The sequence below is a fragment of the Marmota marmota genome, unplaced genomic scaffold, assembly GCF_001458135.2.
Source record: "Marmota marmota marmota unplaced genomic scaffold, marMar, whole genome shotgun sequence".
Lineage (NCBI taxonomy): Eukaryota > Metazoa > Chordata > Mammalia > Rodentia > Sciuridae > Marmota > Marmota marmota.
Genome location: NW_026000222.1, coordinates 12,016,888 through 12,031,245, shown reverse-complemented (window position 1 = coordinate 12,031,245; position 14,358 = coordinate 12,016,888). Strand labels below are relative to the sequence as shown.

Here is a 14,358-nt window from a genome sequence, read left to right as displayed (position 1 = left end):
TGCCTCTCGTGTTAGGCAGCTGCTGCCTGAGAGTGAGCACCCACAGGATGGAGCATTCTTCACATTCCCAATGGTGGGGCTGGCCTGAAAGGGCCATAGGTGACCCTTTATTCCCAAGCATAAGTGCCTCCTAACCTGCATTTAAAACTCTCAGGGTGATCACAGTCTCAAAAGAGACCTGGAAGGATATTTGTCCTCTTTGAGTGAATGTGGACACCCTGGACAGAATCTTTGCTCTGGCCCTTCCTTACCAGGATCTTGGGTGAAAAGTTAACCTTGCTGGACCCTGAAGTGGAAATACTGATGTCTAACCTGCCCTATAGGCTACTTACTGGTCACATAGGAAATATAAAGCACCCAGCAGATCCTGCCTGCTGCATCCACCCAACTGTCCTCACAAGTTCACCTAGGGAGTAATTGGCCTCTCACCACATCCCAGTAAACCTCAGGTCTTTTCTGTGGGTCTCACTCACTAGTTATGAAGGTAACTCTCAGTATTTGCATTTCCACTATGATTTAGGATAATCCCTTTCTGATGGTGCTCTTTCCCCAGGTAGTAGTATAGCCTGGTGGCTGAGAACATGAGTTTGGGGCTGGCTGGTCCAGAAGTTCAGTCCCGGCTCTGCCACTTAATGATAGGTTGACCTCAAGCAAGTGACCTAGCCTCTCTGAGCCTCAGTTTCCTTATCCATAACAGGAGACTACTAAAGGGCCCTCCCTCTCAGGTTGGTTGGAATAATTAGGTGAGATTGTAGACATCAAATGCTCAGCCAGCAGGCATAAACTAGGGTAGGAGAAGGCTCCTCTGATGCTGGCAGTCATCTCTGTAGAGGGCTAGGAGCCACATACTGCAACCAGCAAGATGGCCCCATGTCTGCCCAAAGTTTAGCAGTGAAAGCCAGGATAGAGGCCACTCTCTCCTGTCTTGAAAGGCCTAAGGAGCACAGTGGTGTTTGAGGGACTTGAATTTCATCTCCAGGTCTTAGAAAGCCAAGCAGGGGACAAAGTGGGCATCTGGGCTAGTGCCCCTCCATGTCCTTCCCACCCTCCCCCAGAGCAAGAGCGAGGCGGCGCCAGCCTACTTCTTCGGATCCCTGTGTTCAGCATCTTCACAGCGACTCTCCCCTGACTCTCAGGGGGACGGGCTCCAGCTGGCTGCCCTGGTCCAGGGGGAGGAGGAGAAAGGGCATCATCAGCAGAGGCTGCTTCAGGGCCTCTGCAGCCACAGCCTCTTGTTCAGAAACAAAATTCAGACCAGGAGACAGGTCCCGCTGGGCCCAGTTGTCACTGGAAACCAGCCCCTCAGCATCCTCTCAGTATCTCAGAGCTGGGGTGTCCCTAACACTTTTAGAGAAGAGATTTCAACCCAAGTGGAGCCAGTGTCCTTGCCCCCTCCCTGAGCTTCAAAATCACTATGAAGAGAAATTGCTGATGAGGACTATGGCTGATGAGACTGATGCAGAAGCAGCAAAAAAGAATGAGAACTACCTTTCTGGAAACTCTGGAAGGCAGGATTTTGAGGGCAATATTCACAACTAGCCATGTGAAGAACATAGGCCAACTGTCACACCCAGTATGGCACAGGACCCAGGAGGAAAGGGACAGTGGAACATAGGTCTAGGGAGTGACTTAAGGACATCTGAAAAAGGACTTTTTTTTTTTTTTTTTCTTATGATGCTTCAAACATCCTATGGGTACAGTGAAGGACCACAGTCAGGGCAGACCACAACTTTCTCAATCCTCCATCCAGTGGGGTGTCTCAGAAGTGCTCAGGGAACCCTGAGGCTGCTCAAGCTTTGGCCAAGTTCTAAGGGAAGTGAAACTGGGCGTCTTGGGCCATCAGCTCTTCTCCTTGGTGCAAATCTTGGCCTATCCAGCTGGTCTCTTCCCTGGTCTCTTGGCTCCTCACCCACAGGATGGGTGGTCAGGGGGCAATCTTGCTGCACCTGAGGCCATACTTAAGAGATGGTTTGATCCAGGGGCTGCAGCAGAGAATTTCATCTGTTCCAGTGGTCCAGGTCCCAGGAGAAATAGAGTGGAAAAACTGAAGGGGTTCTCAGCCCTCAGGAGAGGGGGCGCACCAGGCCAAGCAAGTTGCCTGAAGGAAACTGGTCAGGGGTCATTTAAGAGAAGCAGCTCTGGCATCATGCTATGATGGCCACTTGTGCTACCGCTCCAGATGGGCAGCCCAGGGCCCTAAGCTGATCTGGGGCGAGGCTGCCTTCAGCTTTCCCTATTTCAGGGGAGGAGCAGCTCTGTCTTCCCATTGTGTCCTTCCCTTCTCATCCTTATCCTGCCCAGTCCACCTGAGTGCTCCCTCGACTTTCCTTTCGGTCTCATAAGTCACCCACCTGGGCTGGGGGCTTGTCTTCCTGCTTTAAAGGAATTTATTTAGTGCCAACAGGGACTTCGACGTGAATCTCCCCGGGGGAAGCCCAGACCTGAGAGCCTGCTGGGAGGAATGGTGTAAAAGGCTCTGGTCCTGTGAGGTTCCAGAGCAACCTCGGCTGCTCTTGCCCGTTTCCAGAGGGAGGGCCTTCCGTTGGAAATTGGCCGTCCTAGTGTCTCTCCCAAAATTGGGGGCTTCCAATTAGTTAGAGGCCCCTTCTGGCAGCACCCCTCCAGGGTTCAGGCCAGAGGCTCTCTCCCTGCAGCCAGGGCTAGGCCAGTGGCTGGACCACCGAGGGGTGGGGAGGAGGAGGAGGGAGGCTTCTGGGCCCACGCCATCCACTCCCTGTGGACCCAGGCAGGTTACACGACATCTCCCCTCAGTTTTCTTCCCTGAGATGCTGGGGTTGAACTGGGTTGTCGGTGCTCCCTTCCAGCTCAGAATTTGTGTGGTCCCGACTCCACTGCCTAGAATGCTAATGCTGCCTGCTGAAAAGTGGGTAGTCTTCCTAAGAATGGGACTTGTTTTTTCCTTCTCAGTTCCCTGCCTCAGTTTTTATTTCACTCCAATTTTCATTCCATCCACTCTTCAAAACAAACAAGAACGACCCCTTCACTACCGCCTCAGTTCTGCAGATTTCTTTAAAATCAGATCACTCGGTAAGGTGAAACCTCCACCCCAAGGACTAAAGGGTGATGTGTTAGCAGCCAAGAACTTGATTCTCCTTGCAAGGAGGCTCCCCATGTGAGAAGGTGTGCAGGGCCTGCCCGGACAGCCCTGGCCTTCTCCTGCCGTAGCTCCAGAGACCTGCCAGGGCACTGGACCCTGTTTTCCCTCAGCTGACCCTGCAAGGAGAGAGTGCTGAGCAGGGAGAGGAGTCACCTGCCTGCAAGGCCAAGATGCTGGACACAGTCACAATCCCTAGGCCTTCCTCCTTGGATCCAGCCAGGCCCAAGCTGTCAACATCTGCACCCCCACAGCCACTGCTAGGGGCAATGGAGGATTTGGGTCTTCTGAAATAAATCGTCAGCAGTGTTGCCAGAGAGAGGAACAGGAAGGTGACAGGCCCAGATTGTACCTGCCAAGAGGGCCTCTGCTGCTTCTCATTCTTCACACGTTTTTCTCAGTCTCCCGTCAGCCACCCCAGAGTAGAGGAGGGACTTGTAATAACTGTGGTCAGTCCCTCATAATAACTGAGGGACTCATAATAACTCATAATAACTATCAACACCCTCTTCATTAAGACATGTTTGTGTGCCAGGAGGGTTTTTAAGTTTATGTCTGTCTGGATCCTTCCCAGGCTGTGCATAGTAACTGGTATGAGTGGGGTAGGGGCCGTGGACTACTGCCTGGTTCCTCGTGGAGGCAGAGGTTGGGCTTAGAAGACAACAGAAAGGGAGCCTTCTTTTCCAGGGCTGGGGCTGCAGGCAGGAACACCTAAAAGGGGAGCCTGTTAATGATGGCCTTCCCCTGGGACTGGGGGTGGGGGTTTTCACAGAGCCAGGCTCTAGAGCCAAGTTACCTGCAGGGCTGAGCATGCTACCTGGCCCTGGTCCCACCCACACAGCCCATCTGGCCTTGAACTCAGGAAGTGATATCACCTCGAGGGGCCTATCCAACAACCTGGAGCTAAAGCCCACTGTACCAGAGTCCTCTGTAGCTTTGAAAAGCTATCTGCGTGGGTCTTACCCCGGACTTCCTGACTTGCCCCCTCAAGCCAGGCCAATGTGCTGGGTGCTGACATTTACCAACTCCCAGGAGAATGGGGTGCACACCCCTGATTGATAGCCACAGCTGTGGATTAGCATGAGCTCTAATTTGGGAGCTAAAAGCCATACCCCCCAGCTCTCCACCCTGATGCCCTCTCCCCATCACCCTAGGTGTGGTGGCCAGGCCAGGGCCCCCTGAGTTCACACACTGCTGCTGGCATCTTCAGAAGTCAAAATGTCTTCCAAGTTATATGTTGGTTTCTCCTCTGGCTCTGGAGATGGCCAAAGCTGAATCACCTGCATTTCCCTGGCAGCTCCCTGTGGGCAGTTCACAGGGCACACGGGCCAGGCCAGAATGTGTGTGAGGACAGGGACTGCTAACAGTCCTAGCTGCTAACAGAGAAAGCTACCGCTTCACGCTCGCTGTATCCCAGCCCTGGCTCAGCACGCTGTGTGCGCAGCCTTCCTCCGTCTTCACAGCAGCCCTGGCAAGGTGGGCTCTGTGCTTTTCCCCATTTCACTTAAGAAGAAGCTGAGACCCAGAGAAGTTTCAGAACTTGGTCAAGATCTCCACTAAGCTGTTCCATTCAGAGCCTTGTTTCTTTCTCTCAGTCCCCTTCCCCTGCTCCCCCACCCCCACCACATACACACGTATACACCTCCTCCTGCACCTCAGGGCTGGACCACAACCCTTCTGTCTTTATGCCCAGCCCACCCTGTCCATTCAGACCCTGGTCACCCTTTATGATGGCACCTTAGGCTGTGCTCTGAGAAGACGGTCTGTCCAGCCTATAGTAGGTGCCCAGAAACATTTTATGAGAAGGTGAACAAGTAGGAGGTTGGCTGGTCAGTGAGCTGAGCCCACTCAGACTGCCCCACGTCTCTTGGGCTCTCCCCTACCACAGGAGATAGGAATCTGGTTTCCGAAGCTTTAGGGCAGCAGGAACATGCCTCCTCAGGATCTGGCTCCCCTTTGTTGGGGAAGGCGGGGTTGCTGTGAAGTCATTATGGAGCAGTTTTTCTCAGAATGCCTCCCCTTTTCCAGGTCAGGGCTGGGCCTGTTGCTGCTTTCTCCAGCTCATGTTTACTGAGCCAGGGCAGGTGCCTCTGGATGTTCACTTCTTGGCTTCCCAGGGGCCCCTGTGGCCTTCCACCTGGCTTCCTAGGGTGAGCACTCTGGCTTGTTTCCCAAGCCCCAGGGCAGCAGGAACCATTCTGTATGTGCTTAGGGGCCCAGGAGGCCTGGCCCACTGGGCAGTACCCTCATGAAGGACACAGCAGGCTTCTGTGTGGGAGGAGGCAAAAAGCCCCAAGGCTTTCTGGGAATGGTTGGCCTTGCCTGTGCACTTCATATCAGCTCCACTTCACAGCCTAAGGAGCAGCCTGGCCTGACCCTCATCTCAGGCAAGGCCCTGTGACCTCGCCACAGTGGACAGAGGCATCAGATAGCCCTTGGCAGTGGCCACACCAGAGCTTCCAGGGCCTGGAGCCTACATTTACCTTTCCCACAAGTACCACCAGCACATTCCTCCTCCTGGACCAGGATTGAATTGGGCGGAGCTTGCAGGTTTCCTCTGTGGGAGCTGGAAGGCTGAGCCAATTGACATCTAAGGCCTCATCAGCCAGTGGAGGATTGTGCAAAAGCTCCCTAAGCATGTCCTCAAGCTAGGGCGTACCTTGAAGTAGGAGGCTTCTTTCTCCACCCATCCTTTGGCAGAAGTTATTCACAACCATTCATCTTTCATTTCCTGCCCCATGGGGCAGGTCAGAGTGCCTTGCCCGGGGACTTCGGTCGAGGAGTCTTGGTAGGAGACAGGATGGAATTCTGAGCCTGGGGACTTAGCCTTGCAAAACTGGCCTCTAGCCTCCAGCTAGGCCCAGGATGGCAGATGAATAAGCCACAGCACCTCTGGGTGAGGGAGGGGAGGGCAGGGAGCCTCTAGTCCCCAGTGGTTTTCCAGGGCCTGGCTGGGGGCAGGCAGGTGTTGGGAGGTGGATGCCAGCTGGACCAGTGCAAAAGGGGAAAGCACTGTCCTAAAGAATTGTCCTTGACTGTTGGCACACAGGAGGGGGACAGTCTGCCACAGCCCCACCTAGATGTTGATTCCACTTATGGAAAAATTTGCCCTCTTTTGGCATAAAGTCTCAGGAACTCCCTGGCTTCTCCTTTTTGCTGCCTGCCCCCTGGAGAGTAAGAAGCCCTCTCCCCTGAGACTTCCCCTCAGAGCCACTGTCAGAAGCTCTCCACCCAGCTGCCCCTGACCTTGACCCCTGCAGTCCAGTGAGGAGTCAATGCCAGCCCATTGCACTCCAGAACCAGGGACCAGCTGATGGGCCGTCCTTACCACCCCCCTCCCCGCTCCCCACTGCCATGGAAACGGCAGGCACTCCTGCTCCTGCAGAATATTGCTTTCTTCTAACCTCCCTCCCTCCCTCTCTTTTCCCCTCTTCTTTCTCTTACACAAAAAGAAAGCGCAAGTGTTTTATATTCATTTTGCAAAAAACGCTGTGTAGTGCATACTAATTGGTGCAGCTTCCTCTTGCTTTCTTTGAGCCATTCCCTATCCTCAGAGCCAGGATTCCAGGCCAGCCACGGTCAGGGGCCCAGCCAGCCTGCTCACTGGAAGACTGGATCTGTTTTTCCAGAGGCCGAAGCAGGACAGGCCACAGAGTGTCTGTAGTTCCTGGGGCCTTTTCTCCTTCCTGGAAGGGGTGCCCAGTAAGCAAGGCCACCAGGATCACCTAGTGGTGATCACTCATCCCAGAGTATTCTACCTATACTTCAAGCTTTGCAAGGTCTCCAGATGGATGGAGCACCAAAGTTCTGTCCTGGGCAGAGACTCAAATCCAGATCCAGAGGGAAGGGTGGCTCCCCATAGTAGTCTCTGTTGCTTTTCCCAGAACCCCTACTGTTGAGGCCTTCCTCTCACCTGGGCCTCTTCTCCTGTCCTGGGGTAGGTCTGCATTTGTTTGCATCAAAGCCTCAAGGTGTGAGTCAGGTTTGTGTATCAGCTGGGAATGGGCCAGCAGCTGGACTTGATTGGTGCCAGAGCTGGATGTCAAAACTACCACGTAGCCTCTGTGTGGCTCCCCACTGCCCACCTTAAGCTGTTCCTTGCTCTCTGTTTAGGCAGCTTCTTCCTTCCTGTCAGCTCTAGCAGACTGAAGGAGATGGTGACACTGTTCTGATCCTGCTTTATTTAAGGGACAGGAAGGGCGCTGTGTGTGCAGGTGTATGTGTTGCCCCAGGCAGAGGTATGGGCTTTTACCAGGCCCCAGGGACCAGAGAAAACCATTTGATATGTAAGCACAAGAGGAGTGGCTGGAATTACTGAAGGAACCTGTAGACAACATTTCCGGCTTTAATTGTGCAATTGAAGTGTAATTTGCATTCATTTGCCGTTTGGTGTTAAACTTTTTAAGATAAAAGAATTCAAAATGTAAAGGATGCAGCTTTGCTAGCTGGGCTCTCCGGTGGGGAGGGAGGATGGGCCTGGAGGCTGTGGTACAGAGGTGGTGCTTTCTCTTCTGAAGCCTCCATGTTTACACTGCACTCCTGCCCAGTCACCAACCAGGGCCACTGAGCTGCTTGGCTGTAGGACCAAAGCTCGTATAATAGAAGTGGTAAGCCAGCCTTTCTTTGTGCCTGCTCTTTGTGCTTTGCAGTCATCCCTCAGTATCCACAGGGGACAAGTTCCAGGGTCTCCATGGACACCTAAATCCAAGGATGTTCAAACCCCTTATATGAAGTAGCGTATTAGTTGCCTATAACCTGTATACCTTGTCCATATACTCAAAATCATCTCTAGATTACTTGTAATACCTAATACTATGTAGATGGTCACCATACTGTATTATTTAGGGAATAACTACAAGGAAAAAGTCTACTTGTTCAGTGTAGACACATTTTTCCCCCTAATACTTTCAGTCCACAGGTGGTTGGCTCCTCAGACACAGGAACAACTGTGTCTGCTATAATCTTCAGGATGCCTTGCAAGGTCAGACCTCCATTTGCCCATATGGGGAAACTGAGATTCTCCATTACCAGCAAAAAGAAGTCCAGGCTTCTTTGTCTGGATCCTAATAAACTCATGACAGTCTCCCCTAACCAACCACCGGTTGGCCTGGTTTCCACCCATACCCCGTACTCCAGCCCTATGGCCGACTCTGGAGGTAGACCACAGGCTTATTTTCCTTGAATATGCCATGTTGTTCCCTGCACTCATGAGTGGCTTAGAGAATGTTTCAAATGCCTTTCTCCCTGCCCTCATTCCAAGCTCAAATGCTTCCAAAGCTCCTAGTTCCCCTCAGGCTGAGTTGCTGGCTCCCGTCCATTGGCTATATGATCAGTAAATGCTTAACCCCTTTCTCTGCAGCCAGCACAGAACTGGCCCACAGTAGCTGCTCAGTAGATGTTGGGAAGAGAAGGACTGGGTGATGGAGTTCACTGGTCCAGGGTCGGGAGGCTAAGTGGCAGGGTCAGGACTGGACGTTAGGACTGTCTTGGCCACAAAGCCCTGCGTAGCAGTATTAATGGGCTCAGGTTTGGGAACCAGAACTGAATTTGAAGAAGACTCCACTGTTGCCTCAAGCTGATGACTCTCCAAGCCTCAGGTTCCTCGTGTGCAGTGCATCGGGTGACACAGATAATGAGTAAGAACGTTAATTTTGGCCAAGAACCAGACCTCCCTGTCTCTTGCAGCCTGGTTCCAGAGCCACTCAGGATGGTCACCGTCTCACAAAGTCCAGGCCTCTCAGGTGCTGCTGGTTCTTCCCAGGCATCATTTCTGATGGAAATAAGCCCCTGCAGGACATCTCTTGTCAGTATGTCCATCATGATACTGGGGATCTTGTGAGGGCCCCAGTGGCTGGCTCACACCTTTCCCCCTTGGTGCATTTGACCACAAGTGTTTGCTGCCCAGAAACCATGTGCCCCTGTCCACCTGCACAGACCTCAAAGTGTGGTGTCAGCAAAACCTACCACTTTGGGCAGGTGGGAAGACCAAGAGTAAATTGTTTTATATGTACCATTGGATTAGGAACTAGGATGCCAGTTTAGGGATTTGGCTTGATTTTTATTTTTTTCATACCAAAGTTTTGTAGTATTTCCACACGGTTGTACAACTATCACTACTATTTAATTCCAGAACATCTTTATTGCCCCAAAAGAAACCCTGTACCCGTTAGCACTCATTCCGCAGACTTCCTTCTCCCAGCCACTGGCAACCACCAATGCACTTTCTGTCTTCTTGGATTAGCCTATTCTGGATTTTTCATATAAATGGAATCATCATGCAGTTTGTGGCCTTTTCTGTCTGGCTTCTTTCACTTAGCAAATGTTTGCAAAGTTCCTCCTTGTTATAGTATATGTCAATGCCATTCCTTTTTATGGCCAAATAATATTCTGCGGGATGGATATGCCACATTCCATTTATCTGTTTATCGGTAGATGGACCTTTCAATTGTTCTACTGCCTGGCTCTTAAGGATAACATCTACTGTGAATGTTTATATGGAATTTTCTGTGTGAATATGTGCAGTTCTCTTGGTAACTACCTAGGAGTTGGTAGTACACCTGTGGCAACTCTGTTTAACTTTGGGGAGAACTCTTGGCTTGATTCTTGCCTCACTGTTTAATTTTGTGTGAGTCATTTCCCCCCCTCCCCCTTGTCCCCCTTGTCTGAGTCCCTGATCTCACTTCTCCTCCCTGACCTTTGGGGAGCAACTTGCTTGGGAAATTGGGCATCAGGGTACGTGACCTCTGCCCAGCCTGCCAAGGTGCATGTTCCAAGTCTGCTCATCTTGCCGGCTGCACATCGCTGCTGTTCTGTCTGCTTCCTTCCCCCCACCGTGTTCCCTCTGTCTCTCTGAGGCTCCTTTCTCCATGGGAGCAGAGACCCTGGGCCTGGGCAGAGAGGCAGCCCTCGCTCCTGCCATCTGACTTTGCTGTGTAGCAGCCACATTTTTCAGCCGTCATGGGTCCATTTTCCACAGGCCCAGTGAAGAAAAATGTTCTGAGAGCAGCTAAAATCCCATATTCTGATGCTTGGAAGGGCAGGTAAGGACAGCACTTGTGAGTGCTGTCTGCTAATGCTCGGTCTAGCCGACTGTACACCTGCCAAAGGCAGAGGGCTCAGATGCAGGAATGCAGTACAGCCCTGACGCAGAGCAGTGGTAGGGCTGCAGACATCTCCCACCCCAGCCTAGGAAGGAACACTTTTAAGGTACCTTGTCTGAACGTTAGAAAGTCCCCAGTCCTGAGTCCATAGTCATGCCCCAAATGTGGAGGGCCCTTGGCGTCTGTGTGGCCCAGTGACACCTCTGCAGTAACATGTGTTCTGTGGGTAGGGGTAGGCAGGTCTGAGGCTGCTGTGTCAGCAGAACATGGCCTGGAGGACACTATCAGCCCCCTACACAGCCCAGCCGAGACACACTGTGCAAAATGCACCCTAGTGAGGCCTGCATCTCCTGGGGACCCAAGGCAAGGGCTCTTGGGAAAGGTACTCACCAGCCTCAGATTCCTCCAGAGTCCTCATTCACTGCCATCATGGTCTGTTCAGTCCGTTCCTTCATTACTTTTCTGAGTGCTTTCTTAGTCGTGGTCTTGGTGGCTTTTACAGTGGCAGGAAGCCCAGTTGTCGTCAGGCCCTTTCTCATACGTCTTCCAGGGGCTCTCTCTGACTTCACCTCTACCACAGCAGCTCAGCTTGTAGAAGAGAGCTCACCCCTCATCTTCCACTTGTTTTCCCAGGTCGTCCTGAAGGATCTGGAGGTATTGGCAGAAATTGCTTCCTCCCCCGCAGGCCAGACAGATGACCCAGGCCAACCCGATGGCCCTGACCTCCAGATCAACCACTCAGAGCTTCAGGTGCCCACCTCCAGCAAAACCAGCCTGCTAAATACTCCCAGTAAGTATTTCCTTGGGGATTCCAGCCTCAGAAACCCATGAAATGCTATTGCTGGGTCTCCTCCTGGGCTAAATGGGCCTTTGGGCTGTCATTCTTGAGCCCCCAAGCTCTGCCGATGTGCAAGGTTTCCTACCTGTGACCCATTTCCTCCAAAGGCAGACAGACCTCACCCTGTTGCTGCCTTCTGGCTCACATTCCAGCAACACCAAGAAACCCTCGCAACCCCTTTCTCTCATTTCCCTACACCTTTGATGCTTTTGAGCCACTGACTAAGCACAAAACCATTTGAGGCAACTGAACATCTCTACCTGGGCAGGAGTCTCCCCGAGCAGGAGTCGGGCCCTTGATCTTGGGTCTCGCAGGAAGAAGACTAGGCAGGCATTTTCCCTTCACAGGGAAGCTCAGAACCGCTCTTGACATGGCAGGCAGCCCAGGGAAGACACAGGATAATCCCAACTGGCTGTTTCCTGGCCATCCTCAGAAATGGAGGTGACCTGGGTATTCTAGTGCTCACCCTTCCTGTCCTTTCAGACAGCAGGTATCTCTTCTCTCTGTGCCACTCAGTACCCAGCTCCTTCCCCGACACACAGAAGACACCTCCCTTCAGCCACACTATCTGGAAACGCCCCAGGGATACAAGATGAGAAGAAAGTACCTAGTGAATCTTGGGAGTCTGCCTTGGTGTATCTTTGTTCTTGAGTCACTCTTGACATCCATACATCAGGTCCTGACATCCATGCATCAGGCACCAACAGCTTCCGGAGCATTTCAGTGGCAGCTACCCTCCTGCAGCCCAACATACTGGTCCCAGACCCAGAGAATACCTGCCCCACCTAGTGCCAACTGGCCCAGCCCTGTTGGGTACAAAGACCAGGCCCAGTGCCAGAGAAGTTTAGGGTGTCACCAAAGCTCCACGTGCCTCATTGCACCCCAGGACATGCCAGGTCAGATCACAGAAGGCCAAAGACTCCTCCCTGTGACACAGAAAGCCATGGGTTCCCTGAGTGCTACAGCACAAGGCATGTAGGAGCCCAGGCTTCAAGCTGCCTGAAGCTAGAAGAGGAGTGAGGATCTCCAGCAGCAGCCCAGCTTCGCTCTCCCACTTCCGCCGGATGCCGTCATTTCCTTGCTCATGAGCCTGGTTTCCTCTGGGTAGTCAGCTGCCATGGTCAAGGAAACAGCTCCCTCGTGCTGACCCCGGAACCCCTGCGGGGGCTCCCACCCCCTGTCCCTCGTCATAGGAATTGATGCTCGATCCTGTGTCCCAGGTCAGCCAGTGGGAGCCAACCTGGAGGCCCTGGGATAGATGGCAAGGATGCTGGAGGTCAAGTGTGAGAACACAGAGCAGGGAGTAGGGAGACACTGAGACAGGGAGGGGAACAGGAGGCTCTTGCCTAGAGAGAGGATCGCAGCAAGGGCAGGATGGTAGTTGCTATATCAGCCCTCAGCCTTCCCCCTCCAGGAGACAGGTGCCCCGCCATCTTCTCCCCTCCTCAGTGTGGCAGCAGCAGAAACCTGTGTGAGGCAACATAGCCTCAAACAAAGGCAGGACACCTAGATCTCCCAGGAGCCTCGGTGAGCTGTTCCCTCATCTGTAAGGTGTGTTTTCTCTTTCTCCTGGTCACAGAGAGGTTGAGATATGGGTTTCTACCAGTGGAGAAATGGTCCAGGAACCGCTAAGGCCCCTGGGCTGGGGTTGAGTGTTGAGGGCAACACAACTGACCCTGCAGCAATGTGGGAACAAGAGCTGAGGGGACTTTTGTAGCCAAGAGACCTGAACCCCAGCTCCTGGCCCTGCCAAGATCAAAGAGAGGGCTTCTTAGAAGCCTGAGGTAGTGGACTCGCCCTGGGCCGCCAAGGCCGTCAGACTGGCTCACATCAGCCAGGCACACACTTGGAATTCATAGAAAAACAGCTAAGTATGCCAGATGGGAAGAAGTTCCATTCTGGAAAGAACACCAGGGAAGTGCTGCAGCCAAGAATGCACAGCACTCGAGCCACCAGCCCTGACCCTGTGCCCCACGTGTGGGCTTCAAGGCTGTGAGAGCCTCTAGGCAGATACACACGTGAGCCCACAGCTGGCATCAGAGATTACAAGCAGGTCCATGATTTTAAAAAGTCAGGGTCAAACCAGTAATAAAAGAATGTAGAAAGCTAGCATGCCCTTTCCCCTCTCTCACCTCAGCTGCCCTGGGAGGCGCACACCCGGCGCCAAGGATGTGTGGGGTGGTGTTTGGGTCAGAAAGCATGCCGGCAATGTACACTCATGCCTCTGCTGACTACTCTTACCAGAGTGCTTCTCCCACATGCACAGCGTCCTTCTGTCTGTTTCCATGCGGACATGCACGTGGACAGAGGCTGCAGGGCCATCCTATCTTCCTGTCTAAATTCTGCTTTCCTCTGACTCTCCAGGATACCACTCTGAGAACTTACAGAATGCAGGGCTGTGTCTCATAAGGGGAAATCACCCCACTTTCCACAAAGGGACTTTCTGGAAGGCAAAGTAGGCAGGAGCCTAGCAAAGATGAAGTCAGGGCATCTGCAAGGAACCAAATGGCCTGCCTGCACACTGGTCTGTAAACTCAAATGGCGCAGATCGCATGCAGTGGTAGGGAAGCAGGACCCATTACACGCCTGGGCAGCTGCTGTGTTGGCCTAAATTCACTGTAGCAGTGGTCCCCAGGGCCCTGGAGGCAGTCACTCCCCTGGGATTTTCCTCTTGCCTGACCTAGCATTAGCATCTCTCCCTCCAGTGCAGAGGCCCGGGTCTGAGCTCTCCCACCCCACTTCCCTCATTCCTCACCAGCAAAAAGCTACCTCAAGAGTGATAGGGGGGCTGCCTGGGTGGCCAGCCCTAAGAAAAGATAGTGGAGGGACACCATGTTTGCCTGTCTCTCAACCCTTGGTTTTCTGTGGCTCAGGCTCCTTCTCTGTCCCATCTCCTTTTAGGGGGAGTTCACAGAGACCCTATAAGGCTCTGGGGAGGTGGAATAATGACCAGGCCTGCAGGCCCACCCTGGTCATGAGCCTGCACAGAAAGCTCAGCAGGACCAAAGAGGCAACTGGGATAAGTGTCGTCTTTGTCCTCCAGGGCTAGGACAGCCCTGCTGGGCCTGGGACAGCTGGGCCTGGGAAGACCGAGACAGCCTCAGGATCTGTGAGCAAGGACAGCAGTAGTGTGGCAGTCTGGGGCTGAAGGTCACCCCAGGACCGATGTTTGCCCTGAAACCCCAGTCTTCCCTGATTGTCCTGCCTGCCATGGTGCCAGTCTTGGTCAGATAAAACCACACCCATGGCAGTGTACTGGCCTAGGCATTTCCACCTCTAGTTTTAAAAATGGGTAAAAATTAAAT

At 52.9% G+C, this 14,358-nt stretch overlaps 1 protein-coding gene across 1 annotated transcript in view; it reads left to right on the top strand.

Annotated features, from left to right (window-relative positions):
* Vac14 (VAC14 component of PIKFYVE complex) overlaps positions 1 to 14,358 on the top strand; it is a 103,722-nt gene that overhangs the window by 41,516 nt on the left and 47,848 nt on the right. The window contains 1 exon segment of the mRNA XM_015496103.2: positions 10,849 to 11,005. Within this exon segment, the coding sequence (XP_015351589.1) occupies positions 10,849 to 11,005 (157 nt within the window).